At 41.9% G+C, this 26,402-nt stretch overlaps 1 protein-coding gene across 1 annotated transcript in view; it reads left to right on the top strand.

Moving 5' to 3' along the window:
• The window catches only part of MOXD1 (monooxygenase DBH like 1), a 152,901-nt gene that overhangs the window by 116,826 nt on the left and 9,673 nt on the right, over nucleotides 1-26,402 (top strand). The window contains exons 7-9 of the mRNA XM_089676177.1: nucleotides 15,242-15,408; nucleotides 16,636-16,827; nucleotides 17,849-17,908. Coding sequence (XP_089532303.1) covers nucleotides 15,242-15,408; nucleotides 16,636-16,827; nucleotides 17,849-17,908 — 419 coding nt within the window. The remainder of the gene's footprint in view (nucleotides 1-15,241; nucleotides 15,409-16,635; nucleotides 16,828-17,848; nucleotides 17,909-26,402) is intronic.

Here is a 26,402-nt window from a genome sequence, read left to right as displayed (position 1 = left end):
CTTCCCCAGATTAAAAATGCTGCTGTTCAAAGGTATCTCTGTGCTCTTTCATCCAGAGCGTAGGTACTCTAATATACGAGGTGCATTACTGGCCAGATCACCGGGTAAAAACAGAGGGGAAAAAAGTCTAAAAAAAGAGAAAAGTAATGCAGCCACCAGATCTAATGATTGGTAAGCTGAATTATAATACATTTTTGGTTCTGGGTTTAATAGAGCTTTAAGCTTAAAGCAAACATGTGTGGCCACATTTTATTCCCAATGCTTGGCCCGGTTTAGTAGCATGTTCTTTTCTGTGATTGAAGGAAATCTTCAATCATATTTTCAATCAACCCCCAAATAGTTTCAAGGCTGTCTGTTCTGTGTTGTGAAGGTTATTTTGCAAAGGTAAAATGAAAATAAGACATTACCCTGTGTGCTGGAGATCCTCTAGGGCTGCCATACGATTGATTGACATAGTTCCCCATTTCTTGGGAAACATCGGGGGAAAAAACATCTTCACATGGGGATTCCCTATCCCATGCAATCTTTAAGAGACTCTAATGGAGAAAGACTGGCGCTTAGTTACGGGTGCACCAGTCAAAATTGAGGAATATTGTTGCTATTTAACTGTCTGATCTGCTGATCAAAATGTTGTTTTACACATTGAGAAGATAAAATGATGATGATTGTGTGTCCATCATTTATGGTGGTTCTATGAAGGAATTTATGCTCTGGTAAATGAAGTGAGTCTCATTCAGAGAAGGAAACTGGGTGAGAAATATAGTGCATAAAAGGTACACAGAAGTGGCTACACTGAGGGAAAAGTAGTGCAGTGTATAGACACTTTGCAGAAATGGCTACACCAAGAGAGCACATTACATCTCGCAGGAATGATGCAGGTTTGGGGAAAAAATAATTGCAGACAATATGGAAAGGAGGCATAGTTTCTTTGTACATGGGAAGACTTCATGAACATCATCTTACAAAGAGTTTCACAGCTGCTATCTATTGCTTGCTAAAGATCTTTGACATGACAACAGGCGCAACGAACGTACTTTATGCTAGCCACTATGCATAGGTACTGACAGTGTAACTAAAGGCAAAACTTTGCTTTTTTTTTAATGCAGAGGTTCTTCTAATACTCCCCTACGTTGCTGAAAATAAATAAATAAATAAATAACTATTTGGGCTTTAGATAAATTCACATACTTTGGTTTTGACCAAACTTTATGTAAAAATAAGTATATTCTAAATACATAACATTTTAAGGCCGTCTCCAGATTCATCTTGCTTACAGCTGTATAGGATATTCAAGATATCTCTTGACCCCATATTCATTAAGCAATTGTGAAAGCTTCTTTCTTCCTTTGAAATTGGTAATGTCTGCGAATGTCACCAACAAAAAACAGAAAAGTTTTATCACTTGCATTGTGGTCACAAGTGATGAGGTTCGGGTTTGCTGCTAACATGGGTTCGTGGTAGATCCGGCCTGTTTCAAATTCATGGTCCTGGTGAACCCTCTTATATTGAACTGTATTGTTGCTGTATTGTCTCCCTTTATATTCTAAAGTGCTGAGCAAACTGTTGGCACTCTATAAATCCTGTATAATAATAATAATATGTGAAGATTTGCCTAATCAAATTCTTTGTAACCATAATGCACTGCCTAGTCCTTGAAAATAGATCAGCTGGCTTAAGAAGGGACAATAATCGGGCATTGTTATGTGCCAGCCGCCTCCCTATAAAAGGGTGGATTTGTTTGCAGCACATCACTGTATACTTGTGCGGTAAAGTAGTGTGCACAAAAGTATCATATATTTATTCCCCCTTTTGCCATAGCTGCCTTTAATTTTTGCCCAAAGTGAAAGGCAGAGGCTCTACATACCAAGTTATAAGATGGTAAGCAGGTTCCGCAAGACAAAGTAGTGGTCAAGCCATACTATCTAGAGGTAGGTCACATCTGAATTTCCTATCTTAGAGTGACCATGCTACAGTAGAGAGCTTGCAAAGTATGCACTGGAGCTTCTGGGTTGCCCTGCAGCCAAAGTGCTGTCTGAGAGGTCCTTCCACACAACAGGGGGTTATTACAGAGAGATGAGTTTGCCTGTGCCTCATAGTGTGGACCAGGTCACTTTCAACAAAATTAACCAGTTTTTGATAATAACTCCTACTGTTGCAGATTTATCTTTTAATTGTCATCCACTACCCTCCCTAAAAAATTAAACCTACCAATATTACCAGCTCTTACCAATTATCCTTGCCCATTCTAGTGCTTTGGAACTGTGAAGATGTCATACAATGTTTTTCCAGATGGACCTCAGTTGCTAAATGTCTAATTTTGCTGCAGTGTAAATCCTGCATGTGTGGTCTATTCCAGTGCCCAGGGACTGTAAAGGTGTCATACAATGTTTCTGCAGCTGGACCTCAGCTGCCAAATTTCTAATGTTTGCTGCAAGAAAAATTCTATGTTGTGCCTCAATGTTTGTGACCTATTTCTACAGCTCTAAAAATGTTTATGACTATTTCCTCTCAGATAATACATGATAAAACTTACTGCATCTCTTTATCTTATATTGTGTCCTAACCAAGCTGCTAACATACAGTCCAGCCACTGAACAATATTTGTGGCTTTTGTCTCACCCATAATACAATATTTCTATTGCAAGTTAAATCTTACCTTGTTTCTTTCTATTTGCTACCTATTCAACTACTGTCCCCACACAAGCCAGGGGGCTCAAGGAATTTGGGTTGTGGTTTTGAAGTGTTTTTGTACACATGAAATAAACAACACACTAAAATGTTACACAAAATCCCCCATTATTTGTGTACAAAGTGCAAAAAGTGACAAACATAAGCTGGGGTGGATTGACCATTCGAGCACTCGGGCACTGCCCAAGGGCCCTGGGTGAGTAGGGTGCCCCATGAAATGCCCCTGGTACCTTTTATAGGCTTTTTTGGGTGTGCTTTGAGTGTGGGCAAGGACACAGGGGCCCCATGATCCAGTATTGCCCGGGGGCCCCATCAGTTGTCAGTCCGCCCCTGATCATGAGTCATATATATTGCTCAAAAATTCTAGCAGTTCCAATGAAACATAGAGAATGACTGAAAATGTCCAAAATTACAAACAACACCACATGAGTCTTCCAAGAACTTGTCTTCAGCAGTGTTCCCTTCACCACACTTAGGAAATGCACTTAACAAAAATACATGCCAACTACTAGTAAGTGCATTTCCTAAATGTGGTAAACGGAACACTGCTGTAGATTAATGTTATGTTTATTTGTGATTTTGGACTTTTTTGATAGTTCACTATATTTTGTTGTACCTGCTGGAATATCTGAGCATTATATATGGACTTATGCTTGTCACTTTTTAAATTTTACACAAATATTGGGGGATTTTGTTTTACATTTTAGTGTGTTATTTATTTAATTATATTATATTTAAATGCATGTATATTTTTTATTGAAAATTAGCTCTGTATATGTTGAGGATTTTGGTTATCCACGGTCTTCATATGATTGCACTTATTTGAGGGTTTTTTCTTAATATAGCAGCTAAATGGTATACATCTAATTTATCAAGCCATATATTTTGGGTGTTTTTTGGTTTGGGCCATAGCATGGAATAGTTCATCTACTGTATAGTAACACTCAGTGTTAGCTGGGACACAAAGGGACCTTAGTGGATTTTCTACTCTTAAGACAAGGATGAGTCAAAAAATGGGATGTAGAAGAAAAGAGAGAAGGGAAGGCATGCCAGGTGCAGTGTACAGGTTGCATTCACTAAGCCCAACTCCATTATGTTCTTTTTGACAATAGCTTGCCTACTGGCGTGAAAATTTACCTAATTTAGTATCAAGACTAGCCATCCCTCACCCTCCTAGATTTTGAAGTGATATGCAGATTTTAACACATCCCTAGGAATCGAACTTCCCTAGTGATCAGTCATCAAAAACAATCTGTCAGTTTTTTCTACCAAACTATTCAAGTTAAAGAAAACAATTCTGTACAAGAATAAATCCATGGACCATCATTATGTCATCAGTTTGTCTACTGGAATACTTGTGGTCACTAACTGTGTTTGCACATAGCCTTCTCTTACTTACAGAAGCCTATGTAATATCTTGTTTGTGATAGATAATGATCACCTGCACTTAGGACGCACCAATCAATAGTGCACACTCAATATTAAACAAAAACTGGGCTGCTGCTCCTATAAAAGGTACAACCTTACCGACATAATACACAAAATAGCAGGAGCGCTGCTTCAATATATGTTATATGACATGAAAAGCATGCTTAAATAATAAACACATAACAATAAGTTGTGAAATAAAGTCCTAAATGTGAAATCAAGTGAACAAAAATCCCTTTCACATCCAGAAGGTGATAAGTGCTCCGTGCTCCCCGCCTGTGTGCCCCCTCACTTACCAATTTTAATAGACTCTTATGTTGAAATAAGAGTCTTTCATGCTTTTGGTGGGGCATAGGAAGTCATGCTGGAGCTTGTATTCCTGATTAAAATGTTGCTTGTCATTCCCAGTATTTCAAATGTAGGAAGTCAGGCTGGAGCTTGTAGTCCTCCTGATTAAATGTTGCTTGTCATTCTCAGTGATTCAAATGTAGAGCTGATAGATATATACATGTAAGGAATGGAGAGAGACATCCAAAATAGTGTAATTCCATTTATTAGTAAAAGCAGACACACTGATATTGCACTCACATGTTTCCAGATACAATAAGCATGAATCTGCAAGTGTACAATAGTAGGTTGCTAGTATTCCACAAAACTCCTAAGCTTAGTATCACCACGTCCGTGCCTGATGCATTTTGCCCCTCTCACTGTGCGTCCTCAGAGGCATAGGTCCGTGGTGATCGGTGAATACATTTATATGATAAATCTCCACCTCCTAGACTCAGTCCATGAGTAGCCTGGCCGAATGTATGGCATCAGCCATCTTAGTACCCCCAAAAGGAAACCGGAAGTCTCCGAGGACCGGAAGTCAGTCCTCCGCCATCTTGGTACTCTCTCTAATATACAATGTAGTAGATAAACTACTGCATTATGCGGACTGGGAAATTTGCAAAATAAACATCTATGTCCTGCAAATAACAGTGTTAAACATACTAAGATGTGTTGTCCATACACATAATGCTGATCCTGCAAGGACATCCCCTAAGCGCTATAGCATATACAATAATAAAAATAATGGTGGAGCCCCCTGTTGTTAAAAAGCGGTCATACCATCACATGCTGAGCTCAATATGCACCAAATACCTGAAACAGTGTGTGTAATAAATAACTGAACATAAAATATAAAAACTGAATGTAGACCATAATATAAAATATAAACGGAACTAAAAATTAGTAATAAAACAATTTACATCCATCTTGATATTGAGGCCCCTGGGAACTAAAGTGTTCAAATGGTAAATCCACTGGGATTCTTTTCTCAAGATGGCTTGCCTCATGTTGGTCTCACGCCAATGTTTCTCAACCCTATCTATGACAGAAAATTTAAGTGACGTATGATCCCTATTATGGTGTGTTCTAAAATGATTGGATAGGCTATGATGGCAAAAGCCCTTTTTGATATTGCTAGCATGTTCTCTGAGTCTGACCCTGAGTTCTCTAGTGGTCCTATCCACATATTGAAGTCCACAGCTGCATTCCAGGAGATAAGTAACATGTGTTGTGGTACATGTAATACACTTTGTTATTTCATATCTCCTACCTGAGATAATGGATTGAAAATGGGTGATCTTTCTGTGGCCCTGCTTTAGGTTCTACATATAACACATTTTCCACATTTGTAGAAACCCTTTTGGTCCAAACAGGTGATCCTTTTAGTAGGTAGATCAAGGACACTTTTAACTGTGATATCTCTCAATGTGGGTAAGCGTTTCTTAATGACCAAAAAAGTAAATAAGCGAGCGCAAGTATATATAAGTATATAGATAAGGTAGCTGCTAGCACCTCAGGGCATAGGTAACGGTCCCAATAGAAATATATAAATGGATAAAGTGCAGCACTATAAATATATAAATAATAAACAATGACAATTCATATAAATATCAATGCAAAATACTCAAATTGCTATTCAGTGCAATATGTGCATAAAAGTGAATAAATAAATGTCCGTATATATCTCTCCAATCTCATCAGTAGAGAAATTGAGCAGAAATAGTCCTCAGATTAAATCATAACATATCCATGTGAACAAAGTGCAGATGTGCACATATCCATGTAGGGAATCCACTACTTCTGATGGGTGTACACTCACCAGAATTTAGATGTATACAAGCATTGGTTACAAAATGTCATATCTGGGTGCCGGAACAGAGAAGCAGCCTAGGGGATAATCCTCCAGCATCCTCTATGTACCAGTGGTGCGAGTATCTTTTGTGCTGGGGAAGATATCTCTTTGCTGCAGTACTTTTCCTGCCCTGATTCCTTTCACATGTGTAAGGAATCAGGGCAGGAAAAGCACTGCAGCAAAGAGCTATCTTCCCCAGCACAAAGGATACTTTGTGGATCACTTGTATGCACATATTGCACTGAATAGAACTTTGAGTATTTTGCATTGATATTTATATGAATTGTCATTGTTTATTATTTATATATTTATAGCGCTGCACTTTATCCATTTATATATGTTTATAAACGACCTGTGGGCATTTAGGGAGAACCTTAGCTAATGTTTGGTCCTTCAACAAAATAGGCTAATGCTTATTTAATCCCCTTTTAATTTGTTTATACTATCTGTTATACATAGTGCAGAAGGTCATGCTATAATATATCTTTTGTTTCTTGGAAGTTTGTAATAGTTCTCCTCTATCCAGCTTTTTGAACCCTTCCTTAATTTTTTCCAGCTCAGATTTTGTATACCCTTCTAAATGTATCTCCCTTACTCACAATTTCCAAATCCAAATAATTAACTGATGTTTTGCTATGTGTAAATGAAAAAACATGTCTATTCTTATTTATCTCTTTAAAAAATTCCAATAATTTTTCTTCCGCTCCTTCCCACACCACTAAATATCATCAATGTATCTTTTGTACATTAACAATTCCTTCCTATTATGGGAGAATATGGACTCTGCTTTCTTAGCTTGCTTATATCTGCATGATTTCTTTTGTAATAACCTGTATTTTGAAGATACTTCACTAAAAATTTCTTGAAAGTGAAAATGAGTATTGTTCCAACAATGAGTTAAATCTAAAGCTCCTAACCAAATTGGTTAGATTTTGGCCATTGCTTTGTTCATGTCAAGTAGTAGGTAGTGTATTGTTTATCTGTATTTTGGATTCTGCAGTACAGAAATATGGTTAAAGCAATTGTAAAGCCTGAAAACATGAAAATGTCCACTGGCATCTAGGTCAGTTTCTATGCTTGTTGCAGTAATCCCATTAACAAAATTAGCAAGCCTGCAATTCTCCCATAGATCTGAACTTTAGGGGCCTGAGACATGTAATTTATCGCTTCTTTTGTCACTGAATAATGGGAGGTGCTGTAACAGCTCTGTCTGACATGCATACATCACCAGAACAGGAAGAGATATGGAGAAATCAACAATGTTGGTAGCATGTAGCAGTCATAGGCACCATTTAGCAGCAATAATCTAGAGTTGTGGGACTGGGAGCAAAAACATGCAGGAGTGGTGCAGAATGGCTGGATTGCAAAGTACTTGTTAATTGCACAGGAATAATTAAAAAAAAAGAGTATCATAGTAAAAGTGATTACATATATTATAGAAAAGAATAGGAGATTTTACTTTTTCTGCTGAAATTCCACTTTAAGTATGTTGTAGGTATCTAATAGTTAAAATAACAGGGATTCTTTACTATTGTAATGAAGTGGTGCTTGTCACAATAGGACAGCATATTATGAACCCATCACATGAATAGGTTGAAAGGTTGAAGTGAGACATTTTTAGATAATGAGTAACATAAACAAGTGTAAGTTGCAGCTTGTTCAGTACACTATACTTTAAGTCTTGTTCCTTGAAGGCATGTTAAGAAGGATTTCAAGAGATTTGTGTTTAGTGAGAAGCTTAGAGGATCCGTAATCAGGTACTGTATATAACATAGCTAAACTAACATTGAGAAGAAAAAATACAAACATATATATTATTAATATAATATCATAAAAAGCCCTTTCAAATACACCACAAAGCTACACTAAACTATACAACATTGTCAATTATGAGGTTAAAATCCTACACAACTTACTGGTTTTATAACATTATATATAGTTAGGACACTATCAAAACACTAAAAGAAAAATGTCATCATTCAATGTCTTAAAATTATTCTAAATAGATGCATTTAGTATGTATGAATTATTAAAAAAAAAACATAGTATTGCTACTGATGTAAAGGTCTTTTATATTGTTAGAGAATTATTTTAGGCCTGGAGATTACACAAAACCCCCAAAACATTATATCTTTTCTGAAAGCAGACACCCTAGTGAATAAAATAGTGGTAGTTCCAATTTTCTATGTCACACGATATTACTGCAAAGGTAAAAAAAACACACTAAAGTGAAATTTAGGGCAAACAAATGCAATAAATTACCCACATTTTTGATAAAATATAAAAGATGAGGTTGTGCCAAGTAAATAGCCAAGATGCCAAACCTTAAATTTGTGTGCGTCTATGAAATGGCGACAAACTTTAGCATCCTATATTTTCTATAGGCAACACTTCAAAAGCCCCTATAGGGCATCAGTTTAGCATTAGAAGGCTAAAACTATTGCTCTTACACCAGCCTGTGTGACAATTTGTAACATGTGTATCGCAGTCGGCATTGTCACGCCTAGGCGCCTTGACGTGTGCAAAAGCAGGTAGTGCAGCTCTCATAAAACGACCATTATTGACCTGCAAGGCTGCATTTTTGGATAAGCATTTGGTATAGATTTTTTGGGGGGACCTCTTGTATTTTTCCTTGATTTTTGCAAGATGTTTTCCCTTAAAATCTATATCAGGCTCAAGGGGTCTAGCATAGCATTTGGGGGAACCACATGCCTTTTTTCTTTTTTGTGTTTTTTTTTTGTGTGGAGTCCCCTTTAAAATTCATACCAGATCTGAAGGACTTGTAAAGGTTATAGGGGAACACCCCATTTATTTATTTAATCATCCCCAGCTCCTTACATGGCTGGGGAATCCCCTGGTATTCAATGGTCCAGATAAAGTTACAGGTTACTAATGCACAGCAGGTGCCAATCCCCACAGATTCCTTAGAAATCATTGTGAGGAAGAAAGAAGTTGTCATGTATTGTAGCATGAGGAAACCTCCGTACTATATATGATTTTCAGCTCCTGCTAAAAGGAATGAAAGTCCAGCATTTAAATGAATGACTAAACAAGCAAAGTTCAGTCCAAAAATAGGTAGCTCATCCCTAATATCCACTATGCCACTCCCTAGTCAGAGCATGTTGTTGGTGGTCACTGAGGTACTCTTTTATTGGACAGTGAGGTAAGCAGTGGACAGGGCTTTGTTTCTGGGATATGGCTTGCCTTCAAAATTGGAGTAGATAGGCTCTACTGACAAAGCACAACCAGGGATCTATGGTTCCAGAGGAATGATATTTAGGCTAAGGCTATGTTCACACTAGCGTTGTGTGCAGGCGGCAGAGAGGCATTTGGGAAGCGTTTTTACCGCTTCCCAAATGCCTCTGCCAATTCTGCACATTACAGCACATGGTGCTGTTCTAACAGGAGTGTTTGCGTTGCGTCGCATTGCGTCGTGGCAAAACGGATGCCTCTGGTCGAGTCAGGAGGCCTTGAAGCATCCTATTCTAGTCTATGGTGCCGCTCCGCAAACGCCTGGCCGGCGTTTGCGGTGCGGTTGCGACGCGGTTGCGAGGCGTTTGCGGAGCGGTAACACCATTCAAACTGCATTATAGGCGTTTGTGGGGCGTTTTTAACGCTCGGCAAAAGCCTAGCAACTGCCGCTAAACCGCGCATGCGGCGTTTGCGGAGCATTTGCCGAGCGTTAAAAAACGCTCTGCAAACGCTGGACCAACGCTTGCCAAACGCTATCGGGGCGTTTGGCAAGCGTTGGTAAAACAGCCAAGTGTGAACGAGCCATAAGAAAGGTTATAGCATGCGCTTTGTGGAATCTGCACTCAGAAGGGAATTTTATCTTTAAAACAGTTAAAAGTACTAATGATTACATTCTTGCACTAACATTGCTTGCATTCCAAAAACATATTGTCAGATATGAACTCATTACATTTCTTCAAGATATTACATTTCAATAGTTAAGGAAACATTGTTTCAGCATTGATTTTTTGCATTTATTGATAAATCATAAACAACTGAGTACTGTCCGTGATACTTTTTTTATTTGCACTAACATACAATTTTCAGGACAAGCTTTCAGGGTATGTCCCTTTCTTCAAGGTCCAAGCAAGACTACTTCAAGTTTTAGCAGAATGTTAAAAAAAAAATTTCTGAGGGGAAAAAAAGAAACAGAAAAAACACACACAAACAAATGTACATGGAAACGGTTATAAAACTAGGATTAGACTAGAGATAAGACAGAGCAAAAGCAAAGACTGGGGTATGGGGTGGGGTTTGGGATGACAGTCACAGAAGGGGTCGTAAAACTGTTGCATAATGAACAAGGAATTCCATGTCAAAATTAAGGCCGTTATCTTTTGTATCAAATAGAAATATCATTGTTAGTTCAAAAGTTTTACTTTCCTGAATAGTTTTGAAATTCCCTTTAAGAACTAAGATATTGAGGTCTGCCATAGTGCAGTCCAGTTGTGAGAAATAGTGTCCCACAGATGTGCAGAAGTCATCTTCTTTATGTTCCTTGATGGGATGTCTGTGCAAATTCATCCTTGTTCACAACGTCTGTCTTTTTTTGCCAACGTAAGATCCTTTGCTACATCTTTTGCACTGGATAAGGTACACATTACTGGAGGTACAGCTGTATGATCCGGTGATATTGAAGATCCCTTTTGAGTGTCTGACACTTTTTGTTGGATTAATTTGGTTGCACTGTTTGCAGCGTTTCTTATTGCAGGGTTTGCTTCCATTATTTGTGACATTAGTTTCCTACTGATTAGTTTATGTCTGAGGTTGGGATGTTGTCTGAAAGCCAGTATTGGGGGTTGCTGGAATATTTCTTTCAGAGTTCCATTCTCTGTTATGATGGGTTGTAAAGCTTTGATTTTTTTTCTTATTCCTTCTAGTGCTGGGTTGTATGTAGTTACTACATACAGGTACATGGTTGTTTGTTGTATTCTCTTTGTATTGAAGTAGATTTTCTCTTCGGGTTTTAAAGGCTGTGTTTATGCTGGTGTTGATAATTTTGTCCTTGTAACCTTTCTTATGGAAGGATTCTGCTAGTGTCCCGAGATGTTTATCTCTGTCTTCCGGGTCTGAACATATTCGGTGGTATCTGATGGCTTGTGTATGATGGAGTGTTTAGTGTGTTGGGGGTGGAAGCTAGAACTGTGGAGGTAGTTGCTTCTGTCAGTGGGTTTCCTGTATATTGAGGTGTAAAGCGTATCATCCCTGATGTATACTGTGGTGTCTAGTAAGATGACGTGTGTTTGAGCATTCCATTTTTAGTTTGACTGATTTGTGAAAAGTGTTGATCAATGACTAAAATTGTTTTAGATTTTCTTCACCTTCTTCCATGTGATGAAAATATCATCAATATAGCATTAGTATCTGTATGGTTTTTGTTGCATGCTGTTCAGGAATTTTTCCTCCAGGTCAGCAAGTGCACTAATACGACTACAATCACCTCTAGCAAGATGGAAGATACAGTACTTGATAAGATCAAAAAGATTCCCCGGCTGGCTACTGTAGTAACAGAAGTTATTTTATGGAAAACCACAAATATTTATACACTTTTGGTTATGTAAAAGAAAACGTTAGTCCTAGGCATTAAAATTAGGTCTTTTGAATTTGGCAATACAATTCCATATATAGCCCTGTTCTAAAGAGACTGTGAAATGGTTTTGTATTTCTTTATTTATATTTATTTCTTATGGCCAGAGCAAAATAATGTAAATGTAAAAAAAAATTTCTAGTGAGGTAAATTGAACATTTTATGTGTAAATTATTATTATGTAGTTTTCTATTCAGCCAGCATGTGGATATTTAGACTACTTTTCATATTTGCCACTTTTTCCTTTGTACCTTTAACCCTTTTGCTGTCAGGCCCTGCTCTCCATTTTTTAACTCAGGTGGCAAGACCATTTTGGCAATTTTTCCATTGCTTTTTTTATTTTTCCCTTACAGCTTTCAGAGTTAGTGAAAGACCTCCCAAACCATACATTTTCTGAAAGCATAGACCCAGTAGATTTTTTAGGCCCTGTGATTTTCGCGCAAATGTTCATCAAATGGCTATTTTCACTGAAAATACAATAAATCCATATTAGTGGATACATACATGGCAAAGTTTAGAAAATTCCTGATAAATTCCTACTAGATATAAAAGTTAAAACTGTATTGAGTTAGTATATAACAAGTATTTGTAAATTTTGAATTGTGCCTTTTTGTGAAATGGGGAAAACTGAAAGTGTGCAAAACTGTAAATAGGAACAAGTTACAATAAAAGTTCTAATTTTTCCCTTACAGCTTTTACAGTTTGTAAAATACCCCCCAAACAATATATTTTCTGAAGGCAAAGGACCTATAGAATTAAAAAAAAAGCAACAAATTTTTTTGGCCCTGCAATAGTTGCGCAAATGTTCATCAAATCACCGTTTTCACTAAAAATGCACTAAAATCATTATTAGAGCACACAAATACAACATAACTTACGAACGTCCTCCTTAATTGCTACTAAGGCTTACACATGGGCGTACTAAAGTGTATGCCCGTGGAGGACCATGTTTACCCACATGGGGATGCCCAGGTGGTCCGTGCCAATTGAATTACAAAATTCATGTCATTTGAGATGCAGTGGCTGCACACACATAGCCACAGCTTTCCAATCTGACATCCTTGTGGGTGTGGGTGCACAACCCCAAATGCAGGCAATATGAAATCAGGGACATGCACCCAGTCCCACATGGATGCCAGTTTTGGAGCAAAGGCTGTGTTTGTGTAGCTACATCCCAAATGACATTAATTGGACTGCCTGCACAGGGCTGCATGGAACACCTGTGCATCCCTGTGCACGTAAGCATGGCCTTTCAGGGGCGTATGCTGTAGTATGCCCTTCTTGAACAAGGCCTTAATATGTAGTGTTTATTTTTTAATTTGATTTATTTTTATTTATTTATTTTTACAGTTTTTTTCAATATTTTATGTTTTTTATTTTAGGGGGTTGGGGGGGGGCTTTGGTGAGATATCAGAGATTTAAGCAGGCCCCTGATGTCTCGTCATGTGAGGAGGAGGAATGCAGGTCCGTACGGACCTGGCCTGTTAGAAGCAGTGCTGTAGGTCCGTACACCATACAAACATGGCAGTGAAAAGGTTAATGTAAAAAAGGCTGCTCAATTCAAAAGCTCAAGCTTGAATTTACACACACGTTAATGAGTCAGTGCAACAACTATCCCTTATCAAACAGCTTCATCTGACATAGTAAGTTAAAAGGCATGTACTATAGCTTCTGCTGTGTTGTCTTGTTAGTTATCCCATAGTGCTTTTGGATACTTTGTCATCCACTGTTTGTAAAAAGGATGTATTAAACACAGTAAACACAGAAATTCAAAATACTAAATAAAATAACAGACCCCAAACCTTTATAGTTTTGCTTTAAACTACAATAAAAACAATAATTGGTTCTTTAACCTTGGGAAACTCAAGTTTCACTTCAATTTATATCATCAAGATTTCCACAAAAAATTCTCACACAGCTGTACCACATGAATTCAACATAATGTAAAATAAATGAACAAAGGGAGAATCCAGCTGGATGACTGTGATTTTTATGTAATGGGCTCATTGTGAGGTGACCACATGTGGAATTATAATAAACTCCTGCATTCTTCAATGTATTAACAATCACCCAATTCTAAAATGTTAACTTTGGGTAGATGTAGCCTTTAAATGGAATCTAATGTGTTTTTGGACAAGTTTTTTTTTTTCAGAAATTCATAAAATGATACTTGATATACAGTAATTTTCATTATCCTATAGTACTAAAAGGAGAGTGACTGCAAACAAAGCCTACACTGGAAAAAGCCACATATACTGTAGCTCCTTTGCAGACTTTTTTTCTCAACTCTGACACTATGCCACTGTTGCCACAGGGGCACTCTCGTGGATGTTGGACTTACCTTCTTCTCCTTGTAGCCCAGCATTTCTCACTGCAGCAGCAGTCCGCGGCTTCCAAGAGAGGAAGGTAAGCACCATACTGTAGGAACTGCTGAAGTAAGGAGTATGTAAGGCCAAACAGGGTAGGTGAAGGGGATGCTGTGGCGCAGAGTCACAACTGGTAACCCAGGCAAAGCTTACATATCTTCCCTCATTAGCTCTGGTACATGCAAGCAGCACATTTTGCTTGTCTGTGTAAAACCCTTATCATAAAAACATCAAGTATTGTCTAATAAGAAACCCCAGGACTGGTTCTGAGATTTTTGCATGTTCTAGAAGATTAAAAATCCAGACAGGCTCTGTCTTTGCCAAGGAAAGAGAAGGGAAGTGTGAGCCTCCTTTGATTCTTGTGCCTGTCTTTGTGTGTGTAATTTGAACTCCAGTATTCACAGCTTAATGCTGGTATACACCGGCCAAATATCTTCCATATTGGCCAGCTCAACAGAAACCAGCCAACATTTGGTCTGTGTGTACAGAAGCCTGTTTGAAAAAACATGTCAAAAGAGCATGATGGAAAACCAGCATCTGATCAGAGCTCACAACCAATGGCTACGAGTGCTGATCAGTGCGTTTTGAAGGCGGGGCAGTCCCCTTGTCAAAACACAATAGTCAGCCGGGGAGATTGCTGCACCAACATGGCTTAATTAGTATAGTGACCTCTGGGTTGAACATAAAAAACTTTCCGTGTGTACCTAGCTTTATTAAGAATCCAGCTACCTTTCATATTCACCAAATTACAACTACAAATGGTTAATATCTCATAATTACATTTAATATTTTATAAATATTAAGTTAACTTTAAAATATGTAATTTGTGGTCCTGGACGCACATAAAGGCTAATTTTACAAAGCAAGCCATACTTTCAGTGTTCACTGGATTGGATTATATCTGTTCCAAACTAATATATACAGTATATGTTAACTGTTTTTGTATTACTTAACTATGTAATTTTCTTGTATTGGAAGGTTTAATTGATAACTCCGGACTTAAACTGTATTATACTCCACAAACAAGAAAATATGATGCTGGTGTTTTAGAGGCAGGCATTTGGGTTAGCCTATATCACATGATCCCACCAGGTATGCCTGCATTCAGCTCCGAAGGACACTGCACTGTGGAATGTTTGGAAGAGGTGTGTGTAGTGACTGCTTCTTTACTAATCAAATTGTTTAACAGAATACATAGCTAAATTGACCTAATTTGATGATAGCTGGCTTTTGTTTGAGGGTAAATTAGCTCCCTGGTTATTCATAGACTCTTCAATATCAAATCTGCTAGTTGAAAAGTCTGTTTTTTTTGCCATGTATTTCATTATAGTGCAAATACTTCCATTTTCTATTAATGAATTAAAGCTCAGACTAGGTGCTAAACAGCTATAGCTGTAAAACATGGTTATACAATCAAATATGTGAAAGAACAAGGTACAAAAACTCATCTCTAAACTGAACTGAATCTGCCCCTTAGCCAATCTGCACAATCCTGTTTTATGGGAACCATATATCATTGTGCTGTCCTAGCAATTTCTTTAGGATTACATGTTGAGTTGTCTTTTGGTGACAATAAGGGGTTTATTTACTAAAGCTGGAGAGTCCAAAATCAGACTCCCTTCTGCATAGAAACCAATCAGCTTCCAGGTTTCATTGCCAAAGCTTCATTGAACAAGCTGAGGTTAGAAGCTGATTGGTTTCTATGCAGAAGGGAGTCTGATTTTGGACTCTCCAGCTTTAGTAAATAAACCCATAAATGTCTATTGCCTGGGTTGGATTTATTTCAGCCAATAGACTGGGGTTTTCTCAGACAGCAGTGTTGGAAAGAATATTCTAATACCAGGCTCTTGTGCACTTGAAGACATTAACAGTTAAAACGATGATGGGAATTTTTATTCCTTGATGAATCTTCTGAAGTTAATTTATTTTTACATGACCTTGGTACATTTTTCACTAAATATATAAAAGCATATTACAATTCATAAATATAATCACATTTTAGGCATAGTTTTTTAAAAGATTGTTGACAGTAACCCTCACAAAAGCATTTCTAATATACAAAAAATTATGTGTTTTGAACCAAAGAAACAAAACATTTGTTTGTGGCCAAATCAAGAAGCTGATAATTGTCTCCATTCCTCATGTACCAGATGTGTCATAGATGTAAAATGGATTTTTCTAACAGCAACAAATGTTTTTTTTCCTTTGACATTCAGTGTTCTAAAGAACGTCAGACAATTTAGAGAAAAGGCTTTTGTATCATATTACCCATAACTACATTTATTAGGGAAATCTAAGCAAACCTTTTGTTGTTGGACATTAATTAAGACATCTGTACAATAAAATAAAGTATTTGCTTACATTTTTGCTAGGCTCTGAACTATGAAAAGCCAGATGGCATCCATGTATTTGCTGTTCTTCTACATGCTCATCAAGCCGGGCAAGTCCTCCGAACTCGTCACTTCAGGAAAGGAGTTGAGCAGAAGTTACTTGCTTATGACAATGAATTTGATTTCAATTTTCAAGAGTTCCAATATCTGGATGAAGAAAGGACTATCTTACCTGTATGTGTTTAAAAGAAAAAGGCATTCATTCAAAACATAGGTTTCTCAACACAATCTTAATAGTAGCATTGTGCACCTTCTTCAGAAGGAATACTTAGCTCAACCTTTCAACCAATTATCAATTACAAACAAAGCTACATTCTGTGGTCAATGGCAGCTACCAAAGACCCCCACACAGGGGTATTTTATTACTCCACATAGATTGGTCATGTAGCACTTATGTAAGACACCTTAATCTGATTCTTATCTTTGCCACACTCTCTTCTCACTGTTGCTCTTCATAAGAACTCATCTGATGCAGTTTCTCAAGGACATAAGTTTCTTTATCACCTGGTAATGGGTGCTTGTCTGGAATTTTCTCCTAGTCACCTCCATAGAGGTGGATATGGAGCAGTTCACACATGAAATAAATTTCACACATGAAATAAATCAAATAGTGTAAAGCCATTTATTAAAACATTATACAAAACATGTCACTTGTAAAAGTTTTTTCCTGTACAGACTTCATCAGGAGCACCTAATTCCTCAGAAGCAGTCCAGCAGACAATTTCGATTTCCTATCATGAATGCTGCTGCCAGACTCATCCACCTTACCAACAATTCAATGTCTACTATCTACCACTCACCCAACAAATTAAATTCAAAATACTAACAACAACTTACAAAGCCATCTACAACTCCCCCAGCTACAGTACATCATTAACCTAGTCTCAAAATACCAACCACATCGCACTCTTCTTTCCTCCCAAGACCTCCTGCTCTCTAGTTCCCTTGTCACCTCCTCCCATGCTCCCCTGCAGGACTTATCTCAAGCATCTCCCATCCTATGGAATTCCCTACACCAATCTGTCCAACCATCTCCTACTCTTTCTTTTTCAACATGCCTCATTAGCTAAACACTAATTAAATACTGTTGAATAATAATAAACAATAAGGAATGATCATTCAGTTGCAAACCTGCATGTATGCATACTATACAACTTCATAGCTAAAGTCAACCAATTTATTCACTTTTTTCCAGGGAGATAACATCATTACGGAATGCCAGTACAACACAAAGAGCCGATCCACAATGACATGGGTAAGAGAGATTGATGCAATTTATGCACTCTGTTGCCTATAATGATATTTCATTTTGTTAGAAGCAATACAAATTCAGCAGAATTGACACATTCTATATAGGTACCATTTTTTATTTTCAGAACAGCATTGTTTCTTTACTCAAGTTACACCTATTCTGATTCAGCCAGCTACAACCTACTGTATGTTTTCACTAGACTGATTTACCATTGGAAAAAGCTACAATATGTGCTTAATAATAACACACAGTAGCTGTGCTATTGTTAGCAAAGTAAATACAACCTTTTTACACAATAGTCTCAATTTACCAATTTTTCACACTAGGCTAAAGCACTCTATTTTCAACCATGTGACTGTAATTAAAAATTCTGTTGGGCTTTACTAAGGGCTTGTTCATACCATGGTGCAGAGACACCAGTATTTCTGTATGCATTCTGCAAGGGCACAACAAAATCAATTGTTCTCCAAACACTGGTATCACATGCAGATTTTTTTCTGTGCAGAAATCTGCAAAGTGTATAAAACTCTTTCAAGTGTACATGAAAACTGATGTAAACTGATGTCTCTGCAAGTGAAATCTGTGCTTCAGTTTCCATCAGTCACAGTCACTTATTTGAAAATAAGGATACTTTTTCTGGCATGTTAGCTTTGTAAATCGAGCCTAATATTTTTTAATATGCACATTAATACAATATTTTCAAAAGTCTTAATTTTGCAAATCCTCAAATAGACAGGGTTTGAGAAAAAAGTATATCAACCATATCCAAATGTACTAGAATTGATTGTATGTTCAACTACAGCTGGTATGAAACAACTTTGCAGGCAAATTGTGTCTGTCTTTAAAAGACAGAGATGACAAAAGCACAATAAAATCAGAAGCAGCATTAATCCATTATCTTTTTATACTTGTTCCAGGTCAGTGACTAGAGATGAGCGAATCGAAGTATCCGAAGTGGAATTCGAGTCGAATATCGGAAAAATTTCGATTCGTGCCGAATCCGAAAAACAGCCTAATTCGGACGCGCGAATCGAAATTTTTCCGAAAATGGCGGCTGACATGTGCGGCGACGGAGCGGGGATGTCGGGGAAGGCGCGCAGACAAGGCGCGCTGCCCCATAATGCATTCCTCAACGACATGTGATCGCATCAGCCAATCAGCAGCCAGCCAGCCAGCACTGTGTAATGGTCGAGGTATATATAGCGGCCATTTTGGAAATCTTCATTTGCCTGCAGTCATTGAACAGAGGCAGACCGCTCTGTACTAGGGACAGGGACAGAGTTAGGGCCACAGAAACGAGAATTGGGGACAGAGAGAAGTTACTTAGGGACAGAGAACCATTACTCAGGGACACAGACTTGTTAATGAGGGCCACAGAATCGTTATTTAGGGACAAAGAAACGCTAGTTAGGGCCACAGAATTCATACTCAGGGACAGACAGAATTGTTACTCAGTGCCAGAGAATTGTTACTTAGGGCCACAGAAACGTTATTAGGGCCACAGAATTTTTACTCAGGGACAGACAGAATTGTTACTGAGTGCCAGAGAATTGTTACTCAGGGACAGACAGAATTGTTACTGAGTGCCAGAGAATTCTTACTCAGGGCCACAGAATTCATACTCAGGGACAGACAGAATTGTTACTGAGTGCCAGAGAATTGTTACTCAGGGACAGACAGAATTGTTACTGAGTGCCAGAGAATTCTTACTCAGGGCCACAGAATTCATTCTCAGGGACAGACAGAATTGTTACTCAGGGACAGACAGAATTGTTACTGAGTGCCAGAGAATTGTTACTCAGGGACAGACAGAATTGTTACTGAGTGCCAGAGAATTGTTACTCGCACAGACACAAAATTGTTACTTGCACAGACACAGAATTGTTACTCGCACAGACACAGAATTGTTACTCAGGGCCACAGAATTCATACTCAGGGACAGACAGAATTGTTACTGAGTGCCAGAGAATTGTTACTCAGGGACAGACAGAATTGTTACTGAGTGCCAGAGAATTGTTACTCAGGGACAGACAGAATTGTTACTGAGTGCCAGAGAATTGTTACTCGCACAGACACAAAATTGTTACTTGCACAGACACAGAATTGTTACTCGCACAGACACAGAATTGTTACTCAGGGCCACAGAATTCATACTCAGGGATAGACAGAATTGTTACTGAGTGCCAGAGAATTGTTACTCAGGGACAGACAGAATTGTTACTGAGTGCCAGAGAATTGTTACTCAGGGACAGACAGAATTGTTACTGAGTGCCAGAGAATTGTTACTCGCACAGACACAAAATTGTTACTTGCACAGACACAGAATTGTTACTCGCACAGACACAGAATTGTTACTCAGGGCCACAGAATTCATACTCAGGGACAGACAGAATTGTTACTGAGTGCCAGAGAATTGTTACTCAGGGACAGACAGAATTGTTACTGAGTGCCAGAGAATTGTTACTCGCACAGACACAAAATTGTTACTTGCACAGACACAGAATTGTTACTCGCACAGACACAGAATTGTTACTCAGGGCCACAGAATTCATACTCAGGGACAGACAGAATTGTTACTGAGTGCCAGAGAATTGTTACTCAGGGACAGACAGAATTGTTACTGAGTGCCAGAGAATTGTTACTCGCACAGACACAAAATTGTTACTTGCACAGACACAGAATTGTTACTCGCACAGACACAGAATTGTTACTCGCACAGACACATAATTGTTACTCAGGGCCACAGAATTCATACTCAGGGACAGACAGAATTGTTACTGAGTGCCAGAGAATTGTTACTCAGGGACACCTAATCGTTGAATTAAATAGTATGTCAGACAACATGCAGAGGAGTGGCAGAGGAGGCAATGTTTTAGGAGCGAGCAGACGTGGCAGCAGAGGAAGGGGTCGAGGCAGCAGTATTCGCAGCCAGAGGCCAGTGCTCCCGGTGTCATCCAGCGGTCGTGTCTCCACCGACAACCCTGCCGTCATTGATTGGTTGGCTCGGTCGTCTTCCTCTTCCCAGGTCACCTCTGACACCTACAGCCAACGGTCGGTGGGTACGTCAGACACAACCGTTAGTTGGCATGGCCCGGGAGCAAGCCCACTGAAATCACGTGTCCTCTACCTGCCCCTGTCCTTTGCTGTTCCCTCACCAAGCGAAGTATCGCATGCTGTGGGCTCAGCCCCACTGTACAGTGAGGAAGAGCTAACAGAGGGCGGTCAGGAACGGGGGGAGACATCGGCCTTTTCAGCAGCCAAGCGAACAAGTACTGGCGAGGAGAGTGGCTCGGTAGCCGGTCTAGAGACAGGTCTGTCTCCTGACCCAGACGCAGCCGAGGGGGCTAGTAGTGAGGCGGAGACCCTACTTGATGATGAGGAGGTTGATCGCACTTGGCAGCCTCGTCGTCATCAGGCAATTTCTTCCGCATCATCAGGAGAAGAGGGTGGCAGCTTGGCAGCGAGCAAAACAGTCGGTGGGTTGCCCAGGAGACAGCAGCAGGGTCGCATCAGTGTCAGTGGAGCCAAACGTCCACGGAGTAGAGCACCAGCTCCACTGCAGCCTACCACCACGGCCAGTAGTGGTGCCGGTGCGCACGGAGGAAGTAGCAGTCAGCCAGTGAAGAGTAGCGGGGGCAAAGTTTCCTACTCGGTGGTGTGGCAATTTTTCCTCAAGCCGCCCGAGGAAGTAAACGTAGCCGTATGTCGACTATGTGGCCAGAAATGCAAGCGTGGCCAGGGGGCCCATGTTGGGACTACAGCGTTGCGTCAGCATATGCAGCGTCACCATTCGGTGGCCTGGGAAAACCGTGATAAACATACGGCGGTTCTGCCTGCCCCAGCCCCCGCTCCATCACCCGCTCCGTTACTTGCTCCGTCACCCGACGTCGTCAATCGCCCTCTATCAGCCAGTCAAGGCTCCAACACCTCTGCTGAGGGGAGTTGTCGCTCATTGGCATCTTCCGCTCGTTCAGATGCTCCTTCTCCTGCTACTCCTCTTCTCGGATTCCGTCAACAGTCTTTCTTGGAATCCGTATCCAAGAGACAACAGTTTGCGAGCACGCACCCGACGGTGCAAAAGCTGAACGTCCTCCTGTCCAAGTTGCTGGTGCTGCAGTCCCTCCCTTTCCAACTGGTGGACTCAGCACCTTTCCGAGAAATGATGGCTTGTGCCGCGCCGCGGTGGAGAGTGCCAAGCCGTCATTTCTTTGCCCAAAAGGCAGTGCCAGCCCTGCATTCACATGTAGAAGAGATGGTGGGCCAGTCTTTGAGCATGTCGGTCTCTGCCAAAGTGCACGGCAGCGCCGACGTGTGGAGCTGTAACTACGGTCAGGGACAGTACATGTCATTTACGGCCCACTGGGTGAACGTGGTGCCGGCACAGCCGCACCAGCAACTTGGACAGGTCACGACGCTTTTGCCTCCACGTTTGCACGTCCTTGGTCCAGCAAGCATGTCCGCCTCTACCACCTCTTTTTCCGCCGTGTCCTCAGCCGCCACCCCCGTGCCAAGTCCCATTACCCGACCGGCATATCACATGTGCAGGGCGCAACGGTGTCACGCTGTGCTGCACCTGGTATGCCTTGGCGAACGTAGTCACACAGGGGAGGAACTGCTGAGTGTAATGAACAGAGAAATCGACAGATGGCTGTCTCCGCGCAAACTAAAAATCGGAACCATGTTGACTGACAACGGAAAGAACATGGTGTCTGCTCTGCGTCAAGGAAGGTTGTGCCATGCGCCATGCATGGCTCACGTGTTCAATCTGGTTGTCAAGCGGTTCCTAAAATCCACCATCCCACTGCAAGACATCCTTAAAATGTCACGTAAACTGTGCATGCATTTCAGCCATTCCTACACCGCAAAGAACACCCTCATTGAGCTGCAGCGGCAGAACGGAATTCCACAGCATCGCCTGATCTGCGACGTTGCAACAAGGTGGAATTCAACCCTACACATGTTAGACCGCCTTTACGAGCAGCGAAAGGCCATCACCGATTTCCTGATGTTACAAGCGGATAAAGGTACTCCCCTGTGTAACTTAGATGTCAGCCATTGGCAGCTCATGCGTGACACCTGCCGCTTGCTCAGGCCCTTTGAGGAGGCCACGCTATTCGTGAGTCGGCAGGACTATGGGATGAACGACGTCATTCCTCTGTTGCACGTCCTGGAACAAATGCTGTTAACAATGGCTGGTCAGGGTGCGGTAGACGTGGCGCACAGATCTCAACGCCACATGACCCCTGTGGGGGCAGGACAGGAAGAAGAGGAGGAGGTAGAGGAGGACATTTGTGCTCAGGAATTATTGAGTGAAATGGGTGGTTTTTCCACTCAGCGGACAGGAGTGGAGGAGCAGGAGCATCTGGTAGAGGAGGAGGAGGAGGAGACAGAGGACCCAGACGCACCGTGGCAGTATGCTGTGGAGATGGAGGCAGGGAGTCCCTCGCATTCCTTGGCACAAATGGCCCATAGCATGCTCGGTTGCTTGCGTAGCGACAGCCGAATAATAACCATCAGACAGAGGGATGACTTTTGGCTGTCCACCTTGTTGGACCCTCGCTACCGGTCCAAAATGGTGGCCTTTTTCACACCTGCTGAGAGGGAGGCCAAAATTACGTACTATAAAAACCACCTATGTAGTCAGTTGGTCTCTGCCTTTGTGCGCCAACGTCCATCCTCAGACACTGTGGGCCCTGTGCGCTCGCGTTCTGCTGGCATGGCAGCAGGGGAGGGGTGGGGTGGTAGGAGCAGTGGCAGCTCCACCAGCAGTGGCTGCCTCAGTCTGCAGTCGATGATGAGTAGCTTTCTTCACCAGCGCAGTGAGGAAACTACTAACCAGCCGCAGCAGCAGCAGCAGCATCAGGTGGACCTGGAGCAGGAGCTCAAACAACAGGCTTGGGCCTACTTGGACAGCACCCTGCCAACCGAGGTAGACAATCCCCTTGACTACTGGGCAACGAAACTTGACCTTTGGCCCCAACTAGCTGAATTTGCCCTTGAAAGGCTGTCATGCCCGGCCAGTAGCGTGGCATCGGAGCGCGTGTTTAGTGCGGCAGGAGGTATTGTAACTCCGCGGAGGACACGACTGTCCACCCAAAGTGTGGAGAGACTCACGTTTGTGAAAATGAATCAGGCGTGGATTAGTCTGGATTTCAAACCACCAGTTCCTGACACAACTGACTAAATCCGCCATGAATCATGCCTCAAACATGTGCCACTTTCAGGTCTCCTCACACTGCTGGTGTGTTTAATTTTTTGACATAGGGTGCTGGCAGATTACGGGCCTCCTATAGCTGCTGCCAGGCCCCTAATCTGCCATGGGCCCCTATATACCGCCTCCTCATGCTGCTGCCAAGTCCAGAGTCTGTCATGGGTCCCTGTACGGCCTCCCATTGCTGCTGTCTCCATCGCCACACTCTGCTGCCATGTGCCACTTTCAGGTCTCTTCACACTGCTGGTGTGTTAAATTTTTTGACATAGGGTGCAGGCAGATTACGGGCCTCACATAGCTGCTGCCAGGCCCCTAATCTGCCATGGGCCCCTATATACCGCCTCCTCATGCTGCTGCCAAGTCCAGAGTCTCTCATGGGTCCCTGTACGGCCTCCCATTGCTGCTGTCTCCATCGCCACACTCTGCTGCCATGTGCCACTTTCAGGTCTCTTCACACTGCTGGTGTGTTAAATTTTTTGACATAGGGTGCAGGCAGATTACGGGCCTCACATAGCTGCTGCCAGGCCCCTAATCTGCCATGGGCCCCTATATACCGCCTCCTCATGCTGCTGCCAAGTCCAGAGTCTCTCATGGGTCCCTGTACGGCCTCCCATTGCTGCTGTCTCCATCGCCACACTCTGCTGCCATGTGCCACTTTCAGGTCTCTTCACACTGCTGGTGTGTTAAATTTTTTGACATAGGGTGCAGGCAGATTACGGGCCTCACATAGCTGCTGCCAGGCCCCTAATCTGCCATGGGCCCCTATATACCGCCTCCTCATGCTGCTGCCAAGTCCAGAGTCTGTCATGGGTCCCTGTAAGGCCTCCCATTGCTGCTGTCTCCATCGCCACACTCTGCTGCCATGTGCCACTTTCAGGTCTCTTCACACTGCTGGTGTGTTAAATTTTTTGACATAGGGTGCAGGCAGATTACGGGCCTCACATAGCTGCTGCCAGGCCCCTAATCTGCCATGGGCCCCTATATACCGCCTCCTCATGCTGCTGCCAAGTCTAGAGTCTGTCATGGGTCCCTGTACGGCCTCCCATTGCTGCTGTCTCCATCGCCACACTCTGCTGCCATGTGCCACTTTCAGGTCTCTTCACACTGCTGGTGTGTTTAATTTTTTGACATAGGGTGCAGGCAGATTACGGGCCTCACATAGCTGCTGCCAGGCCCCTAATCTGCCATGGGCCCCTATATACCGCCTCCTCATGCTGCTGCCAAGTCTAGAGTCTCTCATGGGTCCCTGTACGGCCTCCCATTGCTGCTGTCTCCATCGCCACACTCTGCTGCCATGTGCCACTTTCAGGTCTCTTCACACTGCTGGTGTGTTAAATTTTTTGACATAGGGTGCAGGCAGATTACGGGCCTCACATAGCTGCTGCCAGGCCCCTAATCTGCCATGGGCCCCTATATACCGCCTCCTCATGCTGCTGCCAAGTCCAGAGTCTGTCATGGGTCCCTGTAAGGCCTCCCATTGCTGCTGTCTCCATCGCCACACTCTGCTGCCATGTGCCACTTTCAGGTCTCTTCACACTGCTGGTGTGTTTAATTTTTTGACATAGGGTGCAGGCAGATTACGGGCCTCACATAGCTGCTGCCAGGCCCCTAATCTGCCATGGGCCCCTATATACCGCCTCCTCATGCTGCTGCCAAGTCCAGAGTCTGTCATGGGTCCCTGTACGGCCTCCCATTGCTGCTGTCTCCATCGCCACACTCTGCTGCCATGTGCCACTTTCAGGTCTCTTCACACTGCTGGTGTGTTAAATTTTTTGACATAGGGTGCAGGCAGATTACGGGCCTCACATAGCTGCTGCCAGGCCCCTAATCTGCCATGGGCCCCTATATACCGCCTCCTCATGCTGCTGCCAAGTCTAGAGTCTGTCATGGGTCCCTGTACGGCCTCCCATTGCTGCTGTCTCCATCGCCACACTCTGCTGCCATGTGCCACTTTCAGGTCTCTTCACACTGCTGGTGTGTTAAATTTTTTGACATAGGGTGCAGGCAGATTACGGGCCTCACATAGCTGCTGCCAGGCCCCTAATCTGCCATGGGCCCCTATATACCGCCTCCTCATGCTGCTGCCAAGTCTAGAGTCTGTCATGGGTCCCTGTACGGCCTCCCATTGCTGCTGTCTCCATCGCCACACTCTGCTGCCATGTGCCACTTTCAGGTCTCTTCACACTGCTGGTGTGTTTAATTTTTTGACATAGGGTGCAGGCAGATTACGGGCCTCACATAGCTGCTGCCAGGCCCCTAATCTGCCATGGGCCCCTATATACCGCC

This window comes from Staurois parvus, unplaced genomic scaffold, assembly GCF_062004578.1.
Source record: "Staurois parvus isolate SC_StPar_1 unplaced genomic scaffold, SC_StPar_1.0 ptg000165l, whole genome shotgun sequence".
Taxonomy (NCBI): domain Eukaryota; kingdom Metazoa; phylum Chordata; class Amphibia; order Anura; family Ranidae; genus Staurois; species Staurois parvus.
Note: the sequence above shows the minus strand (reverse complement) of the source record. Positions and strands in the feature narration are given on the sequence as shown.